Source organism: Ceratina calcarata, unplaced genomic scaffold (assembly GCF_001652005.2).
Source record: "Ceratina calcarata isolate Rehan_Ccalc_2016 unplaced genomic scaffold, ASM165200v1 scaffold310.2, whole genome shotgun sequence".
In the NCBI taxonomy this organism is placed as follows: Eukaryota; Metazoa; Arthropoda; class Insecta; order Hymenoptera; family Apidae; genus Ceratina; species Ceratina calcarata.
In genome coordinates, this window is record NW_017153562.1 from 584,097 (window position 1) to 609,903 (window position 25,807).

General features: G+C 46.5%; 3 protein-coding genes across 6 annotated transcripts in view; 2 read left to right on the forward strand and 1 right to left on the reverse strand.

Annotated features, from left to right (window-relative positions):
- The window catches only part of bent (projectin protein bent), a 56,320-nt gene extending 39,603 nt beyond the window's left edge, over nucleotides 1–16,717 (forward strand). The window contains exons 68-100 of the mRNA XM_026813104.1: nucleotides 186–308; nucleotides 403–1,290; nucleotides 1,385–1,687; nucleotides 1,781–2,662; nucleotides 2,749–3,007; nucleotides 3,114–3,439; nucleotides 3,523–3,825; nucleotides 3,926–4,310; nucleotides 4,391–4,596; nucleotides 4,748–5,208; nucleotides 5,328–5,862; nucleotides 5,939–6,133; nucleotides 6,219–6,702; nucleotides 6,813–7,065; nucleotides 7,208–7,542; nucleotides 7,605–7,720; nucleotides 7,806–8,090; nucleotides 8,190–8,329; nucleotides 8,449–11,654; nucleotides 11,733–11,866; nucleotides 11,951–12,158; nucleotides 12,304–12,441; nucleotides 12,564–12,790; nucleotides 12,889–13,179; nucleotides 13,268–13,639; nucleotides 13,754–13,810; nucleotides 14,098–14,261; nucleotides 14,356–14,461; nucleotides 14,536–14,678; nucleotides 14,756–14,912; nucleotides 14,987–15,304; nucleotides 15,409–15,522; nucleotides 15,602–16,717. Coding sequence (XP_026668905.1) covers nucleotides 186–308; nucleotides 403–1,290; nucleotides 1,385–1,687; nucleotides 1,781–2,662; nucleotides 2,749–3,007; nucleotides 3,114–3,439; nucleotides 3,523–3,825; nucleotides 3,926–4,310; nucleotides 4,391–4,596; nucleotides 4,748–5,208; nucleotides 5,328–5,862; nucleotides 5,939–6,133; nucleotides 6,219–6,702; nucleotides 6,813–7,065; nucleotides 7,208–7,542; nucleotides 7,605–7,720; nucleotides 7,806–8,090; nucleotides 8,190–8,329; nucleotides 8,449–11,654; nucleotides 11,733–11,866; nucleotides 11,951–12,158; nucleotides 12,304–12,441; nucleotides 12,564–12,790; nucleotides 12,889–13,179; nucleotides 13,268–13,639; nucleotides 13,754–13,810; nucleotides 14,098–14,261; nucleotides 14,356–14,461; nucleotides 14,536–14,678; nucleotides 14,756–14,912; nucleotides 14,987–15,304; nucleotides 15,409–15,522; nucleotides 15,602–15,801 — 12,314 coding nt within the window. The 3' untranslated portion in view covers nucleotides 15,802–16,717. The remainder of the gene's footprint in view (nucleotides 1–185; nucleotides 309–402; nucleotides 1,291–1,384; nucleotides 1,688–1,780; nucleotides 2,663–2,748; nucleotides 3,008–3,113; nucleotides 3,440–3,522; nucleotides 3,826–3,925; nucleotides 4,311–4,390; nucleotides 4,597–4,747; nucleotides 5,209–5,327; nucleotides 5,863–5,938; nucleotides 6,134–6,218; nucleotides 6,703–6,812; nucleotides 7,066–7,207; nucleotides 7,543–7,604; nucleotides 7,721–7,805; nucleotides 8,091–8,189; nucleotides 8,330–8,448; nucleotides 11,655–11,732; nucleotides 11,867–11,950; nucleotides 12,159–12,303; nucleotides 12,442–12,563; nucleotides 12,791–12,888; nucleotides 13,180–13,267; nucleotides 13,640–13,753; nucleotides 13,811–14,097; nucleotides 14,262–14,355; nucleotides 14,462–14,535; nucleotides 14,679–14,755; nucleotides 14,913–14,986; nucleotides 15,305–15,408; nucleotides 15,523–15,601) is intronic.
- On the reverse strand, nucleotides 16,596–18,909 carry LOC108624420 (uncharacterized). Of its 2 annotated transcripts, XM_018023692.2 has the most exons (7): nucleotides 18,646–18,909; nucleotides 18,146–18,562; nucleotides 17,872–18,070; nucleotides 17,574–17,804; nucleotides 17,274–17,483; nucleotides 16,907–17,181; nucleotides 16,596–16,746 (listed from the first exon to the last, which is right to left on the reverse strand). In XM_018023692.2, exons 1-7 carry the CDS (start codon nucleotides 18,811–18,813, stop codon nucleotides 16,717–16,719), a joined length of 1,530 nt encoding a protein of 509 aa, XP_017879181.1. In that variant the 5' UTR covers nucleotides 18,814–18,909; the 3' UTR covers nucleotides 16,596–16,716. The 2 variants fall into 2 exon arrangements, with proteins under 2 accessions (XP_017879181.1, XP_017879180.1); XM_018023691.2 differs by having other exon boundaries at nucleotides 16,715–17,181.
- A 320-nt stretch (nucleotides 18,910–19,229) lies between these two features.
- On the forward strand, nucleotides 19,230–25,439 carry Oseg6 (intraflagellar transport protein Oseg6). Of its 3 annotated transcripts, XM_018023688.2 has the most exons (17): nucleotides 19,230–19,319; nucleotides 19,413–19,792; nucleotides 19,881–20,091; nucleotides 20,172–20,284; nucleotides 20,373–20,793; nucleotides 20,873–21,106; nucleotides 21,181–21,312; nucleotides 21,410–21,707; nucleotides 21,782–21,980; nucleotides 22,057–22,154; nucleotides 22,265–22,547; nucleotides 22,630–23,575; nucleotides 23,669–23,765; nucleotides 23,832–24,038; nucleotides 24,122–24,408; nucleotides 24,501–24,577; nucleotides 24,640–25,439. In XM_018023688.2, exons 1-17 carry the CDS (start codon nucleotides 19,305–19,307, stop codon nucleotides 24,758–24,760), a joined length of 4,119 nt encoding a protein of 1,372 aa, XP_017879177.1. In that variant the 5' UTR covers nucleotides 19,230–19,304; the 3' UTR covers nucleotides 24,761–25,439. The 3 variants fall into 3 exon arrangements, with proteins under 3 accessions (XP_017879177.1, XP_017879178.1, XP_017879179.1); XM_018023689.2 differs by lacking the exons at nucleotides 24,501–24,577; nucleotides 24,640–25,439 and having other exon boundaries at nucleotides 23,832–24,042; nucleotides 24,122–24,321; XM_018023690.2 differs by lacking the exons at nucleotides 24,501–24,577; nucleotides 24,640–25,439 and having other exon boundaries at nucleotides 23,832–24,051; nucleotides 24,122–24,212.
- The last annotated feature ends 368 nt before the right edge of the window (nucleotides 25,440–25,807 follow it).

Genomic DNA, 25,807 nt, shown 5'->3' on the forward strand with positions numbered 1-25,807 from the left:
CTTCCGACGTTTGATTTCTTTTTAAAAAATGCGTTTCTAAAGTGTATAAGCATTTGGGATTGACTGTATAGCCAATACATCCTTAAACATTGAAAACGCTGCTGCGTATCCGATAAAACGTTCAAGACCGAAGCGCGTATCGTATGTATCATCCGAGTAAATACCTTTTGTGTTTGTGTGTCAAGATTTGGAAGTGACCGGTTTAACGCCGGGCAAGGAATATCTATTCCGGGTTAGTGCCGTGAACGCGGAAGGAGAATCTAAACCTTTGGAAGCGGAACAAGCGATCCTGGCTAAGAATCCATTCGGTGAGTAGCGAATCACGCGAACGCGACTTCCGTATCATTAAAATGAAAATTATCGTCGGGACGGAGATGTGAGGACGTCGTGTGCGAATTTCAGATGAACCAGGCAAGCCCGGCGACGTGCGCGTGACGGACTGGGACAGGGACCACGTGGATCTCAGTTGGAGTCCTCCGCTGAACGACGGTGGTTCGCCCGTTACCGGATACATAATTGAAAAGAAAGACAAATACGGCGAATGGGAAAAGGCGTTGGAAGTACCAGCGGACGATACTTCGGCCACTGTACCTGACTTGATAGAAGGCCAGCCGTACGAGTTCCGCGTACGAGCCGTGAACAAGGCCGGCCCTGGCGAGCCTTCCGACGCTACGCCAACGATCATTGCCAAGCCTCGAAACCTGGCGCCCAAGATCGACCGCACAAATCTGGTGGAGGTCAGAATCAAAGCTGGTCAGAACTTCAGCTTCGACGTGAAAGTGACCGGCGAACCGCCGCCAACTACCAAGTGGATGCTGGCTCGACGAGAAGTCCGATCCACTGAGAGGATCAAAGTCAAGCATGTAGATTATAATACGAGCCTCAGCGTGAGAATGGCTACTAGGGCCGAATCGGGCACGTACACGATCACCGCTGAGAACTTAAGTGGTATGGACGAGGCAACGGTCAAGGTGACCGTCCTCGACGTACCGAGTCCACCGCAAGGACCGCTGAGAGCGACGGACGTCCATGCGGAAGGCTGCAAGCTCACGTGGAAACCACCGGAGGACGACGGGGGTCAACCTATCGACAGTTACATCGTCGAAAAGATGGACGAGGCTACCGGTCGTTGGGTACCCGCCGGAGAAACTATCGGTCCCGAGACCTCTTTAGACATCGACGGACTCACTCCGGGCCACAAGTACAAATTCCGAGTTCGAGCAGTTAATAAGCAGGGCAAATCCGAACCGCTCGTAACTGCTCAGAGCATTGAAGCTAAGAATCCGTTTGGTAAGTGAATCCATATTGAACCCAACAAAAATTGCAAAATATATTATTTCCGTACAACAATTTAAATATAATGATTTAACTACGTCCGTTATAGATGAACCAGGAAAGCCTGGGACACCCGTGGTCAGCGACTATGACTCGGACTTTGTGGAGCTGCAATGGTCTCGTCCAGAGCTAGACGGTGGATCGCCCATCACTGGGTACATAATCGAGAAACGAGACAAATACAGTCCCACTTGGGAGAAATGCGCCGAGGTGGAGGGCGACGTAAATCGTGGAAAGGTGAACGACCTCGTCGAAGGCACGAACTACGAGTTCCGAGTCAGGGCGGTGAACAAAGCTGGCCCTGGTGAACCATCGGACGCTTCGAAATCGCACTTGGCCCGACCAAAGAATCGTGAGTATCTTCGTCTTATTAGCTAGGAGCAAATTTTTACGTACATACATCGTGCTTTGCTTCGACTTAGACCGGAAAATATATTTTTTTCAGTTCCACCGAAGATCGACAGGAAGTACATGCTGGACGTGAAAGTGAAAGCCGGTGGCTTCTATGACTTTGACGTCCCCGTAATTGGAGAACCACCTCCAACGAAGGAATGGTCATTGAAGGGTACGGTCCTCGTAGCGAACGATCGTATAAAGATCATAAACGAAGATTACAATACCAAAGTCCGCGTGATCGAAGCGAAACGTTCGGATTCCGGCGTGTACACGCTCGAAGCGAAGAATATCAATGGCAGAGACAGTGCTACTCTGAACGTGAATGTATTGGACGTGCCGGCACCACCGGAAGGTCCTCTCAAGATCGACAACGTGACCAAGAACGGGTGCAATTTGAAATGGCGACCACCCAAGGACGACGGTGGCTCGGAGATTCAATTCTACCAAGTGGAGAAGATGGACACGGAAAACATGCGTTGGGTGCCCGTCGCCGAAGCTACCGGCACGTCGGCTCACGTCGATCATTTGATAGAAGGCCACGACTATCAATTCCGCGTGCGCGCGGTCAACAAACAAGGCGAATCGCCGCCGCTCACGGGAATGGACACTATAACTGCGAAGGATCCGTTCAATAAACCCGACAAACCTGGAGTACCGGTTGCCACCGATTGGGACAAGGATCGCGTGGATTTGGAATGGGCAGCACCCAAGAAAGACGGTGGTTCGCCCATCACAGGATACATCATCGAAAAGCGACCGAAATTCGGCGAATGGGAAAAGGCTTTGGAGATCGACGCTAGTAAAACGAATGCTAGAGTGCCCGATTTAATAGAAAATCAAGAATATGAGTTCCGGGTGATCGCTGTGAACAAAGCCGGCCCCAGCGAACCGTCGGAAGCCTCTGCTCCGATCATCGCCAAACCTCGTTTCCGTAAGACACTTTACATACCGTGTGACAGCGAGTTCATAGGATCAATTTAAAATATGAAGGAAATTAAATGTACTTTTTCATTGCAGTTGCACCGATCTTCGACCCTCACGCGCTGAGCGATCTCGTCGTGCGAGCTGGGCAGAAGATAAGCTACATCATTCCTTTCCAAGCCTCGCCCAAACCCACGGCTACCTGGTCTTTGGAGGGCGAGGGACTGATCATGGCTGACGCGCGTCACGAGATGTACACTACTCATACGGAGACTACGTTTGAAATTCCTTTCTCCGTCCGCTCCGACACTGGCCGCTACACGCTAACTTTGGAGAACGATCAAGGAAAATTCAGGTAGCCAGGAACGATCAAGAAGAGTCGTTCGATAAATTATATGTTTCGAATCGATCGATCGACCCGATCGTCGGACGATCTTAATTCGGTCGACTAAATGTTACAGTTCGAGTGCTAGAGTGACAGTCCTCGACAGACCGTCTCCACCCTTGAAACCGCTTCAAATCAGCAAAATTACTAAAGAAGGTTGTCACTTGGCTTGGGGCCACCCGCTGGACGACGGAGGCAGTCCTATTCTGCATTATGTCATCGAGAAGATGGATTTGTCGCGAGGCACTTGGTCGGACGCTGGTATGAGCACGATTCTAAGCCACGAAGTGGCGCGATTGACGCATCGCAAAGAGTATCTGTTCCGAGTGAAAGCCGTCAACTCCATCGGAGAGTCCGACCCGCTCGAAGCGTCCAGGAGTATCGTAGCCAAAAACGAATTCGGTACGCGTTCTTACAGTTACGCGTACAAAGTCTCGTCTACAGCGCTTGGCTATTAATTAATCGATTTGTTTAAACGACTACAGACGAACCGGACGCGCCTGGAAGACCTCAGATCACGGACTGGGACAAAGACCACGTGGACCTGCAGTGGCCAGCGCCGGCTAACGACGGCGGTACTCCGATCACTGGCTACATCGTCCAGAAGAAAGAGAAGGGCAGTCCGTACTGGGTGAACGCGATTCACGTTCCACCGGACCAGACCAAAGCCACTGTTCCCGATTTGACGGAAGGACAGGAATACGAGTTCCGTGTGATCGCCGTTAATGCTGCCGGTCAATCGGAGCCGTCAGAACCGAGCGATCTCATCACTGCCAAACCTCGTTACCGTCAGTATCAAATGCTATTTTATTTACTACTACGTTTTCCTGGTTACTCGCTTATCAGAGAAGAATTTCACTTTAATCGAATCGGGTCGTGTGATTTCAGTGGCTCCGAAGATCAAGACTCCTTTACAAGACATTCGAATCAAGGCTGGTCTCATCTTCCACGTGGACATCGACTTTATCGGCGAACCGACACCGGAAGTCACTTGGACCGTAGGAAGCAAGGATTTGGAGACGAACCAGAGAACGACCGTGACATCGATCGGTTATCACACGATCGTACACACTGTCAATGCTCAGAGATCGGATTCCGGCTTGTATCATCTGTTGCTGAAGAACAGCAGTGGAATAGACGAAGGAAGCTTCCAAGTGATCGTGCTCGACAGACCAGGTCCGCCGGAAGGACCATTGGAATACGAAGAAATCACGAGTCAGTCAGTCACTTTATCGTGGAAACCACCTAAAGACAACGGTGGCAGCGAGCTCACGTGAGTAACGACGAATACATTTGATCACTTTAACGAACGGCAAGAAGCAATAGAGTAAATGAAATTGTTCTTCCATGCAGTGGCTACGTGATCGAGAAACGCGACTTAACGCACGGTGGTGGTTGGGTACCAGCGGTGACCCACGTTAATCCCAAGCAAACTCATGCCACGGTGCCCAGATTACTCGAAGGTACCACGTACGAATTCAGAATATGCGCGGAGAATCTTCAGGGACGCTCCGAGCCTCTCACCACCGATCGTTCGATCGTCGCCAAGAATCAATTCGGTAAGCTTTCGAGTTTCATACGAGCTATGTGCAAGCGTAATTTTACACTAGATTACCGATCATCGACCGACGTCGATCGTTGCAAATAAAGATCCGCGGATCTAATCATGCACACGCGGAAGGCGTATACTTACGTTGCGATCGTGTTTAGTTGTACCCGGACAACCTGGTAAGCCGGAATGCGTGGACGCGGACAAGGATCACATAAAGATCAAATGGACCGCGCCAATCAGCAACGGAGGATCCAAGATCATCGGTTACGACGTGGAACGTCGGGACCGCGCGACAGGTCGCTGGCTGAAGTTGACCAAGGAGCCAGCGAAGTACGCTGAGTACTACGACGACCACGTGACCGAGGGCCATCAGTACGAGTACCGAGTGACCGCGATAAACGCCGCCGGCGCGGGCAAACCTAGCGACACGTCCGCGGTGTTCATCGCGAAACCGATGAAAGAGAAACCCAAGTTGAATTTGGACGCGCTGATCGGGCGCAAGATTAAAGTACGCGCTGGAGAACCCATCAACGTGAACATCCCGCTGTCAGGCGCGCCCACTCCTACCATCGAATGGACCAAGGACGCGAAGCGTCTCATTGAGACTCTCAGAATATCGGTAAGCGCGCTCTTATCCATTCTCAATTGAGTACGAAAGATTCGTTCTCGCGCATCGAATCGGTAATGATCAGAGTACGTATACTCAGTGATGTATTTACAAATTTGAACGGATTCCAGACCGAGACGAAGACGGATCGCACCAATCTACTGGTGGAGAAGTCGGTCCGCGAGGACGGTGGAATCTACACGGTGACTGCGACGAACGAGTACGGAAAGGATTCGGCCGACATCGACGTGACCGTTGTGGACAGACCAGGACCGCCTCAAGGTCCGCTCCAATACACGGGCACGACCCAGGAGAGCGTGTCTCTGTCGTGGAACCGACCATTGGACGACGGTGGTTCGGACGTTACTAATTACATCGTCGAGGTCTCGGACTATGGAGCCGACAATTGGAGGCAGACACCTGGCTACTGTCCCAGGACGAGTTACATGGCGAAGGGACTCACCGAGGGTAAAAAATACGTATTTCGGGTACGAGCAGAGAACATGTACGGCGTGTCGGAGCCGTTGGAGGGTAAACCGATCATTGCCAAGAGCCCGTACGATCCACCGGATGCACCTAGTCAACCTGAGATTCTCGGCTACACGCCTAACAGCTGTAGTCTTTTATGGAACGCGCCGCTCAACACCGGTGGCAAGCCTATCACTGGTAATTTACGTCCGTTTCATATCCATTTCAGTTCGAACTATGAAACAAACGATCACTATTTCAATCGATTTCGCAGGATATTACGTGGAGAGACGCGAGAGAGGAGGCGAGTGGTTGAAAGTCAACAACTATCCCACTCCGAATACGACGTTCACCGTACAGGATCTTCACGAGGGATCCAAGTATGAATTCAGAGTGATCGCCGTTAACGAAGCTGGTCCTGGCAAACCTAGCAAACCCACCGAGCCTATCACCGCTGGCCATCAACGTCGTAAGTGTACAACCGCGCGAGATCCGTTCGATGGTCTGACGACAACGTCTCTGAACGAACGCGTCTCACATGAATTTTTTCACAGTGCGTCCAGACGCTCCCGAGCCACCGAAACCTGACAGGATCACGAAGGACTCGGTAACGCTGAGCTGGCGACCACCGCGAAACGACGGAGGAGCCAAGATCAGAGGCTACATCGTCCAGATGAAGCAGAGAGGTCAGGACGAATGGGACGACGTGAACGGCGCCTTGATACCGAGCAACGTGTACACGGTACCGAAACTGAAAGAGGGCGAGGAGTATCTCTTCAGGGTGATCGCGGTGAACGACGTCGGTAAAAGTGAGCCGAGCCGAGCCAGCAACCCGATCGTGATCGAAGAGCAACCTAACAAGCCCGTGATGGATCTCGGAGGAGTTCGCGACATCACTGTTCGCGCCGGTGAAGATTTCTCCATTCACGTGCCGTACATCGGTTTCCCCAAACCCACCGCCACTTGGTTCGCCAATGACGTGATCAAGGATGAAACGGATTCGCGCGTGCATCAACAATTGGGCGACGATTACGCGAGGTATCAATTTTTCTTTGCGCCCCGAGAGATGCGAAGATCATTTTCATCTCTCAGAGTGTTTCTCTGTTCCGTTTCACGTTTTACAAAATAAATCGAATTTGCTTTTGCAGTTTGGTGGTAAAGAACGCGAAACGTTCGGACGGAGGACAGTATCGCCTACAGTTGCGCAATTCTTCGGGCTTCGACACTGCCACGGTGAATGTAAAAGTTCTCGACCGTCCAAATCCACCTGTGAATCTCCATGCAGACGAATTCGGTGGAGATGCTCTGACGCTATTCTGGAATCCACCCAAGGACAACGGAGGCGCCGATATTACCAATTACGTCGTCGAGAGACGAGAACCAAAGGGATCATGGTCGAAGGTATGTGTGCCCGTGATGATTTACGTTTCATTCGACCCGATTTAAACTCTCGTACAACTTGTTCGTCTGCCCGTAGAAATTATTTGTACGACCTATCTTTATCTACTTATCTAACTATTTATTCGTCTGTCTATCTGTACAGGTGAGCAGCTACGTGACGACACCGTTCGCCCGAGTCAGAAATCTGACAGTGGGAAGCGTGTACGAATTCCGAGTAATGGCTGAGAACCAATACGGCACCTCGGATCCCGTGACCACGATAGATCCGATCAAGGCCAGGTATCCATTCGACCCGCCGGGAGCACCTGGAGCTCCGAGAGGTGTCGAAACAACGGAAGACAGTATCACAATCACTTGGACCAAGCCCCGTCACGACGGAGGATCTCCTATCCTTGGATACGTGATCGAGAAACGTCTCCTCAGCGAGGACAAATGGGTAAAAGCTACTCCGTCTCTGGTTCACGAAACCACCTACAGGTAACATCTGCTTCTCTCGTCTGTTCGTTAGAAGGGCAAAGCTCAGATTCGTTCATTTTCAGAGTGACCGGTCTCATCGAGAATCGCGATTATGAGTTCCGCGTCGCGGCTGAAAATGCAGCTGGTCGCGGACCATGGAGCTCGAACTCGGAGGTCATCCGAGCCAGTGCTCCGGCATGTGAGTATTCCGATTTCAGATCGAAAAAATCAAAATAGACTCGATGAATACTGATCAACTTTATGTCTACCTTTTTTATTTCCAGTCGCACCGAAGATCACGTCGGATCTCAGCATCCGTGATATGACGGTGATAGCCGGAGAACCGTTCACGATAACGGTTCCGTTCACGGCGAACCCGAAACCGAGACCAAGCTGGTCGATCAACGGTGAAGAAGTCCTCGTAGGAGACAGGATCAAATTCGAAACAACGGACATTGCTTCGCAGTTCATCAACAAGAAAGCGAAGAGATCCGACACAGGAAATTACACAATCTACCTGACCAATACCGTTGGCACGGATTCTGCTTCGTGCAAAGTTCTCGTCGTCGGTACGCACAGACACGTTTCGTGGCATCGATCAATGCGAATCATTTGGAATTAATTAAGATTGTTAGAAGGGAAATGAAAACGATGATTCTCTTCCGCAGATAAACCGTCTCCACCGCAAGGACCGCTCGACATCTCTGACATAACTCCGGAAACTTGTACATTGTCCTGGAAACCACCGTTCGACGACGGTGGCTCTCCCGTTACAAATTACGTCGTCGAGAAATTGGACCCGGCTGGCGTAAGTCATTTTCATTATAAATAGACCGTGGAATTTTTCGTAGTACGGAAAATAAAATGAAATGATAAATAATAATCTAATTCCGATTACATGATACGACGTTTGTACTTCTTTCACAGTATTGGGTGAAGCTGAGCAGCTTCGTTAGAAACACGCACTACGACGTGATCGGGTTGGAACCGAACAAGAAGTACAACTTCCGCATCCGAGCGGAGAACCAATACGGAGTCTCGGAGCCGCTGCAAGCGGACGAACCCATCACCGCCAAATTCCCATTCACCGTTCCCGATCCTCCGGGACAGCCTCGCGTGATCGACTGGGACACCTCCAATGCGACTGTGGTCTGGACCAGACCGATATCCGACGGTGGATCCCGAGTGCAAGGGTACAAGATCGAGTTCCGAGATCCCGCGGACGACGCTACTTGGCGAGTGGCAAACGACTACTTGGTCAAGGATACTACTTATATCTGCTACGGGCTGTTAGCGGGACACGAATACGAATTCCGCATACGCGCCAAGAACGCGGCCGGTTTCAGCAGGCCGAGTCCGCCTTCGGCACCGTTCAAACTGAAGAGCAAGTTCAACGTGCCTTCGCCGCCGGGAACGCCGCAAGTGACCAAGGTCGGAAAGAACTACGTCGATCTGAAATGGGAAGCACCGATTTCCGACGGCGGCAGCCGTATCACCGGCTACGTGATCGAGAAACGCGAGGTCGGAAGTGCGATTTGGATCAAGTGCAACGAGTACAATGTCACGGACACGGAATACACGGTTCTTCATCTAATCGAACGCGGCGATTACGAGTTCAGAATATTCGCCGTGAACGCCGCGGGAAGGTCCGAGCCGAGCTCGTGCACCACTCCCGTGAAGATCTGCGAGGTGGAAGGTGGAGAGAAACCAGAGTTCGTAAGACCTTTACCTATCTCGACGAGCGTGCCGCTCGGAAAAACTTTGGTGCTCGAATGCGAGGCGGTCGGCAAGCCATTGCCGACAGCCAGGTGGCTGAAGAACGGAAGAGAGATAACGGTAGGCGGTCGATTCAGAACGGAGGCTTTCGACGGTACCTACAGGCTCGTGATAACGGAAGTGACGGACACGGACAACGCGGATTACAGTTGCCAGATCTCGAACCCTCTTGGCCTAGCTACGTGCACGGGTCGCGCGAAGATCGGCTCGCCGCCGCGCATCGAGCGAATGCCAGACGTTTTATACCTGGCCGAGGGCGACAACACCAAGATCAAGATCTATTACAGCGGCGATCAACCGATGGACGTGGTACTGAAGAAGGACGGACGGAAACTGGAAGAGACGACGCACGTCAAGTACACCGTGTTCGACGAATATCTGATCATCTTCATAAAAGACATCCAGAAGGACGACGAGGGTACGTACGACCTGTCGATCTCGAACGACAGCGGCAGCGTGAGCGGCTCGTTCCATGTGGTCGTCACTGGTCTCCCCGGACCGCCGACCGGACCTCTCGACATCACCGATATCGACAAACATACCTGCACTCTGTCCTGGCATCCGCCGAAATTCGATGGCGGCCTCCGAGTCACTCACTACGTCGTCGAACGTCGCGACGTCAGTCATACGCATTGGATCACCGTATCCTCGTTCTGCAAAGACTGCACATTCATGGTACAGGGTCTGGCGGAGGGACAGGAGTACCTATTCCGCGTGATGGCCGTGAACGAGAACGGTATGGGTCCTCCGTTGGACGGAGCGAACCCGATAAAGGCCAAAGCGCCATTCGATCCTCCAGGTCCACCGGGAACACCGAAGGTGACGGAAGTCGGTGGAGATTTCGTGAATCTCTCGTGGGAGAAACCGGAATCGGACGGAGGCTCGAAGATCCAAGGATACTGGATAGACAAACGCGAGGTGGGCAGCCAAACCTGGCAGCGCGTGAACGTAGCGATTTGCTTGCCAACGCAGATCAACGTGAGCAACCTGATAGAGGGAAGGCAGTACGAGTTCCGCGTATTCGCTCAGAACGCCGCGGGTCTCGGCCCGGAATCGAAAGCTTCGACGTCCGTGAAGATCACGGATCCGCAAGCTGCCAAACCTCCGGAAGTGATCCAACCTCTGCACAAGGTCAACTGCGTGCAATATCACAACGCGCAGTTCGTTTGCAAGATCGTGGGTATTCCGAAGCCGACGATTACCTGGTTCAAAGGCGCCCGGGAGATCGTGAGTGGGTCTCGATACAACATCTACTCCGAGGGCGACACGCACACGCTTATAATTCACGACGTATTCGGAGAAGACGCGGACGAGTACGTCTGTCGCGCGGTGAACAAATGCGGAGTGAAATCCACGAAGGGAGAGCTTCTAATCAAGACCCCACCGAAATTAAATGTGCCGCCGAGGTTCCGAGACACCGCATTCTTCGACAAGGGCGTGAACGTCGTGATCAAGATCCCGTTTACTGGATACCCGAAGCCGAAGATCACTTGGGTCAGGGAAGGAGAGACGATCGAGTCCGGAGGACACTACACCGTCGAGGCGAAGGAACGGCACGCTGTGCTCACGATTATAGACGGCAGCCGCATCGATTCCGGACCGTATCGTATTACAGCGGAGAACGATCTTGGACAAGACACGGCAATCATCAAGATCCAGATCAGCGACAGGCCAGATCCGCCCAGGTTCCCGCAAATCGACAACGTGGGACACGATTCGTTGGCCCTCAGCTGGAAACCGCCAGTCTGGGACGGTGGCAGCAACATTACCAATTATCTCGTGGAAAAACGAGAACATCCGATGACCAGCTGGATCCGAGTAGGAAACACCAGGTTCTGCTCGATGGCAGTGACCGGGCTCAGTCCGGGACACCAATACGACTTCCGAATTTGCGCGGAGAACATTTACGGCCGCTCGGATCCGAGCGAAGTGACACCGTTGATCACGACCAAGGGTACGGTCAAACGAGAGTTCAAGCAGAAGGAGTACAAGGTGGATGAGACCGGAAAGAAGATCCGCGGACGTAGCGACGAGAAACCCAAGGACTACGATCAATTCGTGTTTGATATCTACAGCAAATACGTGCCGCAGCCGGTCGAGATTAAGCATTTCTCGGTCTACGACAGATACGATATCCTCGAGGAGATCGGAACCGGAGCGTTCGGCGTGGTGCATCGCTGCCGCGAACGAGCGACAGGAAACATTTTCGCAGCCAAGTTCATTCCCGTTTCCCACGCGATGGAGAAGGAGCTCATCAGGAAGGAAATCGACATAATGAATCAACTCCATCATCCGAAGCTGATCAATCTCCACGACGCCTTCGAAGACGACGACGAGATGGTTCTCATTTTCGAGTTGTAAGTTACTATTGTCTCACCGCATCGAATTATCACATCACGGATACCTGATGAAAATGGCGATATTTGTTGTTTTAGCCTGTCCGGTGGAGAACTGTTTGAGAGGATCACGGCCGAAGGTTACACAATGTCCGAGGCCGAGGTGATCAATTACATGAGACAGATATGCGAGGGCGTCAAGCACATGCACGAGAAGAACATTATACACTTGGGTAACGACTCTCTTCTCCCTCGTCTTTCTGTCTTCTCTTCGCTATGATTTCTCTTATACGTGGTTTCTTTCGTTTTACTTGCAGACATCAAGCCAGAGAACATCATGTGCCAGACGCGCACCAGCACCAACGTAAAACTGATCGATTTCGGATTAGCTACAAAGCTCGATCCGAACGAAGTAGTAAAGATCAGTACAGGCACGGCGGAATTCGCTGCACCAGAGATTGTCGAACGTGAACCGGTCGGCTTCTACACGGATATGTGGGCTTGCGGTGTCTTGGCCTACGTTCTGTAAGTTTAAGGATATATTGGCTATACAGTCAATTCCAAAAGTTTATGTACCTTAGAAAAACGCATTTCCTATAATTAAAAAGAAATCAGACATCGGAAGAACAATGCTAATAATAAATAGCTACGTGCCAAAAATTATAGAAAGGAATATCCAATTAATTATTGACATCGAGACTCTGAAGAACGTGAAAGCATGCGACTGGGACTTTGATGAGGAAGCATTCCGTTACGTCTCCGAGGAGGGCAAGGATTTCATCAGACGATTGCTCGTCAAGAACAAAGAGTACGATCTTGCTTCCTATTTTTTACCATCTGTCCATTTATCCATCTCTTGCTGTCGGAAACTAAACGGACCTCTCCGTTCGTGTCGTAATAAGAATAATAATTACAACGTATCGCTGCTAGGAAACGCATGACCGCGCACGAGTGTCTCCTCCACCCATGGCTGACCGGCGACCACAGCGATCGCACTACGCCGATCGCAGCCAGCCGATACCTGAACTTCAGGGACAGGCTACGAGCCAAATACGAGGACTGGGATAAATACGTCCTTCCCATTGGCCGACTATCCGAATACTCTTCCCTCAGGAAACTGTTAATCGAGAAATACAGGATCTACGATTCCTGCTTCGGTAAATTTGCCATACCCTGATTCGCTTCCGATCGAATTTTATTACACCGCGATCCATTCGCGACGAGACGGAGAACTGATTCGATTAATCATTGCTAGATCGGCGGCAAGCGGCGCCCAGGTTCGTGATCAAACCTACCAGCGCGTTCGCCTACGAGGGCCAGAGCGTGAAATTCACGTGCCGCGTGATCGCGATCGCCGCACCGACTCTAACATGGTTCCACAACAACCAGGAGCTTCGACAGTCGGTGAAATTCATGAAACGTTACCACGGCGACGATTACACGTTCATCATCAACAGAGTCAAGCTGGAGGACAGAGGAGAATACGTGATCAGGGCAGAGAATCACTATGGTTACAGGGAGGAGGTCGTGTTCCTGAACGTGCAACGTACGTTTCAATCGTTTGCTCTGCAAACAGCAGAGGAACACGATTTTATCTATCCTACTGATTTCTGTTTCTGATTTCTATCTCGCAGCGTTGCCAGTGGATATTCCAAAATACAGGCCAGAACTGCACCCGGTCCGAAGGAGGGAACCTCTCGGTTACAACGTCTGGCTAGAGACGATCGAGTCAGCTCCGTCCTTCACCTTCTTGCTCAGACCTCGTGTGATTCAAGTCAGGCAAACGTGCAAACTGCTCTGCTGCCTCGCTGGCAACCCACCACCCACGGTCAAATGGTACAAAGATAAAGATGAACTCTCGAAGCATCACTACCCGATGACACACTCTGACGGTGTCGTTACCATGGAAATAATCGACTGCAAGCCGGGAGACAGTGGAAAGTATCGGTGCGTCGCGACCAACAAACACGGGAAAGATGAGACCAGCTGCGTGGTCATAGTGGAAGGTACGATCTTGAGATTTTGTTGTTTCAAAGAAATTGGAATAACGACTGCGACGACCGAGTTTCACGCGACACAAGTTTCGCAGCAAAGAATAGTCAATGAACGTTTGTTTCTAGGCACCGGAGAAACCGAGGAGCAAGTTAAATTAGCGCACGACCTCCTACATTCCGGAGGTAGAAAGATATGAGAGTGATAGTTGTATACCCCCTGTTTTCATTCACGGTCCTTGATAGACTAGATATACTGACTTTTAATTTAATTGTAGATCACCCAAAATGAATGATTTCCCTGATTATCCCGTACTAGGACTAACTGATTACCCCGTGATCGTGGTTTTATCGTTAGTTGGCTCGCCACCACCGAATTAACAATTACCCCAACAACGCGCCACAAGTGGTCGCGTGCTTCAGTGCGAAATGAAAATTGACAGGAGAATAGAGACACGTTATTCATTTTGCAGATCGAAGATTTATCGAGCAACCGCTGAAACCTGCACCACCGCCGATCGTGACGGTGCACAAATCCGGTGGATACAGCGGATACAGTTCTACCACGACGCAGGGTCACAGTAGCTCTAGCTACAGTAGTTCAAATATTAAACACAACAGTTCTTCATCTTACAGGGTAAGCGTGAGAAGAAAAAGCTATTTTACGAGTATACATTTTGGAACTATATGTATAAAATGACGACGATATCTAATGATCTCGTATCCGTCAGGCCACGGAATCCAGCAGCGTGTCGGACAAACGAAGCACGAAGAAGTACGGTCTCGACTCCACCGGTAGCCCATCTCGTTCCAGGAATACAACCAAAGAGTTGGCTTGTAAGTAAAAAAGAAGAAAAAGAGAAAAATTGCTAATTGCACGATGTGACTAAACACCGAATATCGATTTATAGATCCACCGGACGATTCGATGCGAGCACCGAAGTTCACGAAGGAACTGAGCGATCTGACGATCAACGATGGAGAACAGTTGGAGCTGAACGTGAACGTCGACGGAGATCCCGAGCCGCAAGTTACCTGGTCGAAGAACGGCAAGGTAAGCGTGTGGAAGAAATGAATACTCGAATCGCACTCGCATTGAATTTAAACGTGGAAATTTTGAATTTTGTTTAGACTCTGCGCTCGTCAGAGATCGTCAGCTTAAAGTACAAAGGCGGGGTGGCCACCCTCGTTATCAACGAGGTGTTCCCCGAGGACGAGGGCGAGTACAAGTGCCAAGCGACTAACAGCGTCGGCACGGTGACTACATCTTGCAGATTAACGGTGAAACGTAAGTGAAAATGACGAAAACAATACGATATGGAAAAGAGGAAGGTTGATTGAACGTTGCACGCGGATTTTCAGCGATGGCGGGCGCAGCAGCCAAGAAGAAGACCGACGACAAGCCGCCAAAGATCGTAGACCACTTGACGAGCATGTTCGTCAAGGACGGAGAATCCGTCCTTCTGAGTTGTCGAATAATCGACGCGAAAAAGTTCGACGTTGTGTGGCTTCACAACAATAAAGAGATCAAGCCCAGCAAGGACTTCCAATACAGCAGCGAAGCTAATATCTACAAATTGAACATTGCCGAGATATTCCCCGAGGATTCCGGCACGTACACCTGCGAGGCGTTCAACGACGCAGGAGAGAGTTTCTCGTCGTGCACATTAAACGTGCTTGGTAAGTATCATTATATATTCGGAACGGCCGTGTATAACGATTCGACGATCAGAGTCGAGTATTCACATTTCTCAATTGGAACTTTAATGATTGCGTGATCATAGTCGCAAACGAGGAACCGAAGAGTCCAGTCTTCACGACATTCCCGCAATCCGCAACGATAAGCGAAGGCGAATCGGTCACGTTCGTATGCAAGACAGAAACTGCCCCTCTGAAAGGTAAGATGCGCGTCAATTTACACGCGTGCATCGCGTGTTCGTACAATATAGTGTACTTATGCGTCGTGTTCTGTTGTAGTAACGTGGTTGAAAGATGGAAAAGCGATCCCGGAATCTAGCAGCAGGTACCTATTCAGTTCGGACGGTGACAAATCGTTCGAGTTACGTATAAAAGCGTGTACGGCCGGCGACGTAGGTCAATACGTGGCACGCGCAATCGGCAAGAAGGGCGAGACGAACGCTGCCTTCGCCCTCAACGTTACCGGTGCCAACGAGTGATGTTTCATGAAACCGTTGCTCGCGCGTCGTCGCGCGAATACAATTACCGCTACAGGCACACACCAGGTTGGCCCGCATCTACTCGTCCCGTCCTCTGCTACCAATTTTTTGTTAACCAATGACCCCTACTATGAACGAACCCTACTACTGACTGGCTGACTTCCTACTCTCTTTTCAGCTTTTCTCTAGCCTCGGCAGACAGACGGACGAACGGACGAATGGACGAACGGACGAACGGACGGACGGACGGACGGACGAACGGACGAACGAAATAGATGAACGGGGAAAATCGTGCAAACAGAAAAAATGTTGCCGAAACTATTTTATCTGCACGAGTTGGAAAACTATCGTACTTTATATGTAAATTAACCAGGAACGCTCTACGTATTTATTTGTTTATGTGCTTATCGTACCGCAAACGTTGCGTTATATGTGGCAAGGGGTAACGGAAGGATCCGAGGCGTTTTCGGCAACGATTACGGATAGCACGCGCGCGAACACGCTAATTCTTCGAGCTTTACCCGCGGTATACGACACGTACATGCGATAGTAGACGCGACGAGCCAGCACACGCGACTCGATCGCGCAGAACGGCAGTGTACATGGCAGTACAATGTATAGTAATATGATGGTATGACGACCAAAGAAACGGCCTTTCCCTATTCTACACAGTTACGATAATCGATCATAACATAATAAGAACAAGACGAGCAAGGTAGCCGCCAGCATCCTCATAATATAAACATAAAGAACGCATATTCCTTACCTTGCGGTCGGTGTGTGGATTATCGGGACTGGGAAAGGATCGACGCTGCCGACACAAACATCCTTGTTTCATGTAATCATTGTCGCGTTATACATGTTTGAAGACTGCTTCCGTAAAAGAATTTCAAATAAAAGATGACCCAAAGATACTCATGCAAGTGGCTCATTTATTTTCTTCGCCTTTAAAAATAATACAAAAACTTATAACTTGACCATAAATTAATTACTAGCAATCTACGTGAGTGTATCAATTTTCGACGGTATCGTACAAACTATCTGGATCTATGAGATCAAAACAATTGCCTTTCGGAACAAAAATATCGGTGAAATCATTATTTACCTCAGTGTGTATATGCAAACACAGATCCTCATCGCGTGGAACGATCGTCGTCATGTTAGAACTTAGGCCGTCCAGTATCAGGCGCGCGGATCTTACGCAGAGATTGTAACGAGTATTGGTGCTGTTTAGCGTAATCGAAATCTCTCGTATCTCCTCTAACTGATCGTCGTAGGGTATCGGCCTGTGTTCCACGTTGTTCACTGAACAGTTTTCTTGCTCGCAAGCAGACTCGACAGTAATTCTCGAGAGCGTCGTCTCGCCCGAATGATTGATGGCTTGATGAAAACAGTATCGCAGCAGTGTTGTTAGTATGGGAAATATATGGATAATCGAGGTCGATCGTATTTTTGTGGTATTGTATATTCACCGTCTACGAGCAACGTTGTCTCGCGCATAAGGAGGACAGATGAATTCGAAAAATTCATTGGTATACTAAGGAGATGCGATTGCGATCCATCATTGGTAAAAAAATAGACGTACAGCGCTGATTTGAGAAAAAATAACGCCCCGTTTGCAACGCAATGCGGGGGTACATTGATAAAAGTTTCCAAAATCCTTTCACCATCTTCCCATCTACCTGAAATTCACCACGTTGTCCTCGTTTGATTTCGATACGTTTCAACCCCGTTACTACCCTGTTTGCGATGGCGAAAACTCAATGTCAAACCTGTCTGTATATCGAGGATATCGACCGACTTTAACTGCAACCTATATTTTCCTACGCCACCGACAAGAACCAAATTGTTTCCGAGAAATGCTGCGATCATGTGCCTTCTCGGGGACGGCAATGTTGCTTGATAATACCACTTCTTAGATATAAGGCAATAACGTAAAATTATTTGATTAAATTTGCCAGTTCCAAAACCTGTCTCACCGCCGACAAGGTATATACTGAAACCTATATGTACATACGTCGGATGAACGCTGCTAATTTTCTTAAACGCACACTTGACAACAAGGCATACCTTTAGCAATAAATTGCATTCCAACTAAATGTTTTACAAATTCTGGTACATTTATAAATTTCTGGCCACTATCATTCCAAATGTACACATACGCAGTTTTGTCGGTATTTTCCTTACAACGCTGCTGATTACCAATTCGGTAAACGACGGACCCATGTAGTCTCTTTCTTTTTTTCTGGGAACGTACCACGTCTAAAGTCTAGAACAAGTAAATCGACTCTCACACACCATTGTATTTGGCAGCGACAAGACACATAAAACGATTGACCATTACCAAATTATTATATTTCGACCACTTGTCTGTTACACAATTCGTATCGATCGCAGGGATACTTTTATTTACATTATTTATTAGTCGAGTAAATTGATCCTTGGACAGTCGAACGACCGATTCGGTAGGAAGTTCTGTGAAACGATCCAAACAAACGGACATACAAATATCCCGCAATACCTTTACATTCAATTCCTCTGCCAATAACCATACATCAATCACTTTTCCTGGTAGTAACCAGTTTAAGGCTATAACGTCTACGATATCGCAAGTCAATTCGTCAGCCAAAAACAAAACGCTTAGTTCCAGTAGATTTAATAGTTCTGCGAAACGACGGTTTGCAAACTTTTCCATTGAAACTTTTAGGCGATTATGACAAATATCGGCGCAACTGTCGTCGTGAACCCATTCAATAAAATTCTACAAAGCAAAATTCATTTACGACAACAATTGGATGCCGGCGACCTGTTGCACCCAATGAATACATCCAACATGGAAATAACCTTCAAAGTGTGTAAGCAAATGTTGTAATTGATGATGTGTTCTTCCTTACGAGAATCATTAAAATTAGGAGATAAGAGAGACTCGAAGTAACGGCTCTTCTTCTCAACTTTTTGTTTATTCACCTTGAACCGTTTGTTCTTGAGAATTAAAGACACGTATCCCACCATTATCGTCGGCTACGGTGTTACGGTGGATTACAGGCGATTACAGGTGATCACCAGGAGGGTGATACTCTTGTAGGAGGATTGTTATTTCCACTATCACTCATTATTATAGTCTCACTTTCAATAACTTTCACGACTCTTACTGACTCTATTACTCCATGATGACTCCCACTGACTTACTCAGGTGCTGCCATCAAAACAAGTTATAACCTCTGGTTCTAACCTAACTTAACCAATAACCATGGACCTGTCAATAACCGCATCTCTGATCTGAACGTAAACAACATGGCGGATGATGGCGAATAAATGCAATAATCGCATATAGTACTCGTACTCAGTAGTGCTACACGTAGAATACATCGGTTGATAAACCAAGTTTTTAACTATGCACCGTCGTCACGGTCACATCATTTTTATTTACATGTAATTAGGCAAAGTGGTCGTCTGTAAAAGTAAAGGAGGCAAAGTGGACGAGAGTTGTTCAGGCCTGAACAATGTCGTCGGAGAAGGTGGGTTTAGATCACTGTCTGGGAAACATTTTAATCTATAAATAGCCATGCTAGACTATCAATTAGTGATGCGTAAAATATTTCGGCACACAGGTTCTTTATCAATTGTATCAACCTCATGGTACTGGTACCGTGTACATTTCTTGGCGTCCTGGCAACAGTACTCATTTAGCAACAACTGGATATGATTCCTCGGTCGCTATTTTCGATAGACAAGGCGATTTACAGGAACGAATTCAAATTTCTGGTTTATGCACTGGGTTTGGTTGGGATTCCGATGGAGATCTGATGGCTGTCATATCAGAAAATTCATCTGCCATCATTTTATGGGATGCAACGACAGGAAAGAAATCGCAGATAGATGCAGGTGTAAGAGATGGATTGACATGCCTGATATGGGCAAAGAGGACTTGTTTGTTAGCAGTTGGGACACAGAAGGGAAATTTGATACTTTACGATCATATAAATGCTAGGTAAACACTCTGTTTGTATCTGAGTGAATCTGAAAAAGTGGGAAGATAAACAGTATTATATGGATGTGTGCTGCTCACTACTTTACAGGAGAGTACCGATCTTGGGAAAACATAAGAAAAAGATAACTTGTGGTGCTTGGTCCTACGAGGGACTTCTTGCTTTGACAAGCGAAGATAAAGTCTTGACTATTAGCACAAGCGATGGAGATACGAAACGGGAGATACCTCTTCAAGGTGACGCGTCTGATATTCAATTTAACGAGATGAAGATGGACCATAGAGTCGGTGGTGAAAATACAGTACGATCAATTGTCACTTGGTTCCTGGTCCCTGATGAGTGGGGGGATATCGATTAATTTATTTGTCTGTTCTGCCCTAGGTATCGCTAATCATCAGTAAAACTACTTTGTTCTTGTACAACATTCTGGATCCAGAGAATCCGATTGAATTAGCTTTTCAAAAACGTTATGGATTCATCGTTACATACAAATGGTAGGCGCGACGACGGTACATGTGTTCGTCAAAGTGTAGCAATGATTCTATTGCGGTTACATCCTACGATATGTTCTGTGTGCTCTAGGTATGGAGATGGGTACATTTTAGTTGGATTTGAAACTGGCTATTTTACAGCGATATCTACGCATATTAAGGAAGTTGGTCAGGAATTGTTTCAAGTGAAAAATCACAGAGATTCGTTAACAGATTTGGCAATAAATCAAGTAATAGGAAAAATTGTTACGTGCGGAGATAATACTATAAAAATACACAATTTACAAAATTTGGAGGAAACTGAGAAATTGATCACGATAAGCGAAGGGGACGGTGGGATCAGTACGGTGGAATGGTCGATGGATGGTACAATGCTAGCAGCTGTCACTTGCAGTGGCAACGTTCTAGTTTACCTGATACAGATTCCAAAATTAACTAGCATTTATGGAAATAGAATTGCCTTGCTTACCAGCTTGACAGAAGTAACAGTTCATCTCTGTACGTTGGACAAGGTACATGTCGATCACGATCAAAAAGGTTTCCGGCAATGGACAACGCGGCAAACTGAATAATAGACAATTGTTATTGTAGGAGAAACCGCAACCAATAATAATTAATACTATAATAGAACCGTCGGTGATAGCGGTAGGTCCGTTGCACGTGGCAGTAGGGCTGAATAACAGAGCATTGTTCTGGGATATATCGGACGATCGTTATGATATTACAGAACACTTTGAAAGAGATTATCTAGCCACGATAGACAGTATACGATTAAACGAAGCTTACGTATCAGTTTTATTTGATGGCAAATTGCAATTACACTCGGTAACACACATACACACACAAGTATCACTCGACGTCGATACGTTAAAATGTTTCACTGTTCTGTTCCGTTGCAGATCAAAGTGGATCAGGATAAATTAACCAAATATGGGAAAGATACAAAAATGTTTCCCGGCTTGAGCACTACAGACCGCTTTAAAATAACCTGCCATGCCCTTGGTAGTGACTTTTTAATTTACGGTACCGATGTAAGTTTTTCACACAAGATTTGTCGTTTCAAGATACATTACCAAGATAACTAACTAATTAACCATTTATCTAATACCGATTTCGTATCTCGTTCAGATGGGCCATGTAATCTATTTTAATCTAGACGTATTTAATCAGTCTACCGAATATCTGCATGAGAACGGTATACAGGAAATCTATGCAGACGCAAATGGAACGCAATTGTGCTTTGTAGATAACAAATTTGACGTTTATTTGTACAATCCCGTGTACGAAGTCATTTTACAAGTTTCCGATTGCCCGGACTCTGTTCAGGGTGTGATTTGGGATCAGAATATTTTCGAACGTAACATATTTGCCGTTTACAATAAAAATGTTATTACTACGTACATATTTGTAAAATATTCTATCGAAGGTGAGACTAACGATTATGTTAATAATTGTCAGTAGTTCTACTATTTGAACACACATATTTTTCGTGCAAAACAGGTGAGAACATTCTGAAAATAACCACGATGAAATTACCATCGGAATCGTTACCGTTGTTGATGTATTCTGGAGAATTGACATTGTCTTCGGCAAGTAACAGACTGACGCAGATCACGTTATCGTCTCACGAAGATGTAGGAAATATCGTGGATGCCACGAAAACGAAGCAAGTGTTGGAAAATCAAATACTTTGCAGGAGGTGAATACATGCCGTTTTTTTATTACGGCGACAGGATCGTTCCCTGTATGTCTGCCCATCTCGTTCTTTGTATCAGATTTCGACAAGCATGGACTACGTGCGAAAGAATTAACGAAAAGGAATCATGGTTGAAACTAGGAGAGAGTAGCATCGCCAGTTTAAACGTTGATTTCGGTACACATATATTATTCGATCTCTCGGGATCGCAAGTATACGTCGACGACATCGAAGAACGGTGGAATTCTAGAAATCTATTTTATTCTCTCTCTTTCTCTGCGTTATAGCCATTCGAGTGTATCGCCACTTAGAAGATGCTTCGATGGTTTGGGCTTTGGAAAAAATGGAGAATATCGATGAATTGCCGTTGTTATGCGGACACGCGTGCATCTTGCTCGGTGATTATAATCGGGCAGAAAAATTTTTCTTACAATCATCAGAACCGGTACAAGCCTTATATTTAAGGAGAGATCTAATGCAATGGGAGCACGCGTTAAACTTGGCCCACAAATTAAAGGCTGATGAAATTCCTTTCATCGCTAGAGAATATGCTCAACAGTTAGAATTCACGTGAGCATGTATAACGTTAAACAAAACTATTTGGAGTACCGCGCGATTGCACACAGGTATTGAAATCGTGAAATAATTTTAGAGGTAATTATCCAAAAGCATTGACAAATTACGAACGCGGATTAGTAGACATCATAAAGAGTGCATCCAACATGCCACCGCCGCATGTGCATCGAAATCTGTGCCTAGCTGGAATCGCGAGGATGTCCATCAGATGCGGCGATAGCAGAAAAGGCGTAAACATAGCTATGGACAGCGACAGTTCGAGGCAGCTGCGAAGAGAATGCGCAGAGATATTGGAATCGATGAAGCAATTTAACGAGGCTGCGATACTGTACGAGAAAGCCGAATATTTCGACAAAGCAGCTTCCGCGTATATAAAATTGAAGAATTGGCAGAAAGTTGGACAGCTTCTACCGCAAATTTCATCTGCCAAAATTAACATACAGTACGCTAAAGCGAAGGAAGCCGAAGGTAAATACGAGGACGCGGCGAAAGCGTACGAGACTGCGAAGGACTACGAGAACATAATACGAATAAATCTGGAGCATCTGAACAATCCAGCGCGAAGCGTCGAAGTGGTGCAACAAACGAAAAGTGTAGAAGGTGCTAAAATGGTCGCAAAATATTTTCAGAGGATGAACGATTATAATTCGGCGATCAAATTCTTGATCTTGTCGAATTGCCACGAGGAAGGATTTCAATTGGCTAATCAACATGGGAAAATGGAATTGTACGGAGAAATTTTGATAAACACTATCGAGGGCGAGGAGAATGCACGGAGGGAAGACTTTAAAAGTCTCGCGGTCCATTTCGAATCGCAGAAAAATAATTTTTTAGCTGGGAAGTATTACTTCCATGCTAAAGAATATCAGAAAGCATTGCGGCATTTGTTGAAAGCTGCGCAATTGGTGTCGGACGAAAACAAAGTTCTTTCGTTGGCGATCGACACGGTTGCTTCTTCGAAAGATGACAAGCTAGCAAATCAGCTGATTGACTTTTTACTAGGCGGAGACGGACTACCGAAGGTAATGTGGGATACAGGGAATTTCGTTAGGTATTACTATCATTGAATTTAGACGACTTAACTTACAATCAGTACATTTTCCAATCCCGTGCAGGAACCGAAATACCTGTTTCGTTTGTACATGGCTAGAAAGCAGTACAAGGAAGCAGGGAAAACGGCAATTATAATTGCAAACGAGGAACAAGTTAATGGTACGATTTGTAAACTGTTTGAATAAACATTCTTGTAATGTAATGTAACGTAATCGCATTTCACAGGTAATTATAGAAACGCTCATGATGTTCTCTTCGGTATGTATCAAGAACTGAAAAGGAATAAGATCAACATACCCTTGGAGATGCAAAATAATTTAAGACTGTTGCATTCATACATTCTCGTCAGGCTTCACGTAAAAAAGAACGATCACTTGCGCGGTGCTCGTATGTTGATAAGAGTGGCGAATAACATATCGAAATTTCCATCACGTCGGTAAAAGATGTATAGTTTGAATTGCATTGAACGCAGAGAACCTTCGGACATTGATCGTAATGATGATTTGAATTTGTAGATATCGTTCCAATTTTGACGTCCACCGTGATAGAATGTCAAAGAGCTGGATTGAAATACGCAGCGTTCAATTTTGCCGCTATATTAATGCGTCCAGAATATAGAAATCAGATCGACCCTAAATACAGTAAAAAGATCGAAGCGATCGTGAGAAAACCGCCAAAAGCGAAAGACAGCGAACTCGAGGACGAACCGTTGACTCCGTGCCCATACTGCAAGAGTAAATTAGCAGAGACCGAAATCACTTGTGACAAGTGCAAGAACACGATACCATTCTGTATAGCTACAGTCAGTTTTGCGCTCGCATCTCTACATTTTATTCAAATTCGACATTAGTTTTTTTAAGGACGGGGCGATATTAATCGCACGATCATTTTCAGGGTCGGCATATCGTTGAAGATGATTTTACAGCGTGTCCGCGATGCGATTTTCCTTGTATAAGGACCGAATTCTTAAGGTATGTGTACATGTATATCACATCTTTGACAATGGATACACATTTAATTTTGATCGAATCAGGATCATCGAATCGGAGGGAACGTGTCCGATGTGTTCCGAAAAAGTAGACGGCAATATGGTTTCGTCTACGCTCGACATCGGCCCTTATCTGAGTTTCCCAGAAGCAACAAATTCTCAGTAAAAATTGCTTTGCTCATTTAACAATCAATCAAGTGATTTAGTAAGAATATGAAATCGGTGCCGTCCAACATCAAGTACAACCGACAGTTGCGAGTACAAGTAGTTTGCGTCTTATAAAAGATAGCTTTATAGGATATTTATTAAATTTGTGCACGAATTGAATAATGCTCACGGAGAGAATTATCATCAACAATGTCGTCTCAATAAACTAGACTCAAGCAATTATGACTACTGATTCAATTTCTCTTGATTTGTTACTTGTAAATGGAACGATACGTATAATACTAACAATCTTGCAAAATCCTAATGTCTTATGCCGCGCTTTTATTCAGAGCTGTGTCGTACATGCATATTTTTGTTATATAAGCTTGGTGTGTCTACACATATCCTCTGTCTCGACATTGATAAGAAAAATCGACGGTTAATGTGGTGTGCGTAAATTAAAACACATGTTATCAAGATTCCTGCGCGCGCGCGCGCGCACACACACACACACAACAATTACACACGGAAACGTATGTACAAAGATGACAGCATGGCATGACTTTGAAAAATTCAACGTTAACACGCAGTATTTCTTTCAGCGATCGTCGATAAACTAACATCATTTCTCTCAATTTGTGTTCAATTGAAAAGAATCGTTTCTCCAAGTCGTAAATAAAATTGATTTTGAAAACAAACATCTCATTGAATACGTACAATAATTCTACATATAACACGCAGTATCGAATATATATGTATGCAAATATATGTATAATGTATATACATATGTATATATAGTTTTTATGATAATTAAGCCTGAAAACTAATTAGAATATGAAATTTAACATTTTTTCTAATACCTCATGATGAATTACTAATTACAACTACGTGATAATAGTGCATTATCTGCATTAATATTAAAACGCTTGTAACCCGTCAGTTTCTGGTAAGCAATGATACCAATAATAATAATATTCTTAAAACTAATATTATATGACGTTCATATAATGTACTATGGGTATAATGTATAAATACTGTCAAAAATGATATATCCTGAAAGTATGTA

Excerpts from the sequence above, each read along its gene's own strand:
- LOC108624420 (XM_018023691.2), bottom strand. The coding sequence starts at position 18,813 with ATGGTGGGATACGTGTCTTTAATTCTCAAGAACAAACGGTTCAAGGTG. Across the intron at positions 17,805-17,871 it reads AATGCAATTTATTGCTAAAG|GTTTCAGTATATACCTTGTC; the intron begins GTATGCCTTGTT and ends ATGTACATATAG. Across the intron at positions 17,182-17,273 it reads GACAACGTTGCTCGTAGACG|CCATCAATCATTCGGGCGAG; the intron begins GTGAATATACAA and ends GTTTTCATCAAG.
- Oseg6 (XM_018023688.2), top strand. Across the intron at positions 20,285-20,372 it reads TTCATCGTTACATACAAATG|GTATGGAGATGGGTACATTT; the intron begins GTAGGCGCGACG and ends TGTGTGCTCTAG. Across the intron at positions 24,039-24,121 it reads CATATCGAAATTTCCATCAC|ATATCGTTCCAATTTTGACG; the intron begins GTCGGTAAAAGA and ends TTGAATTTGTAG.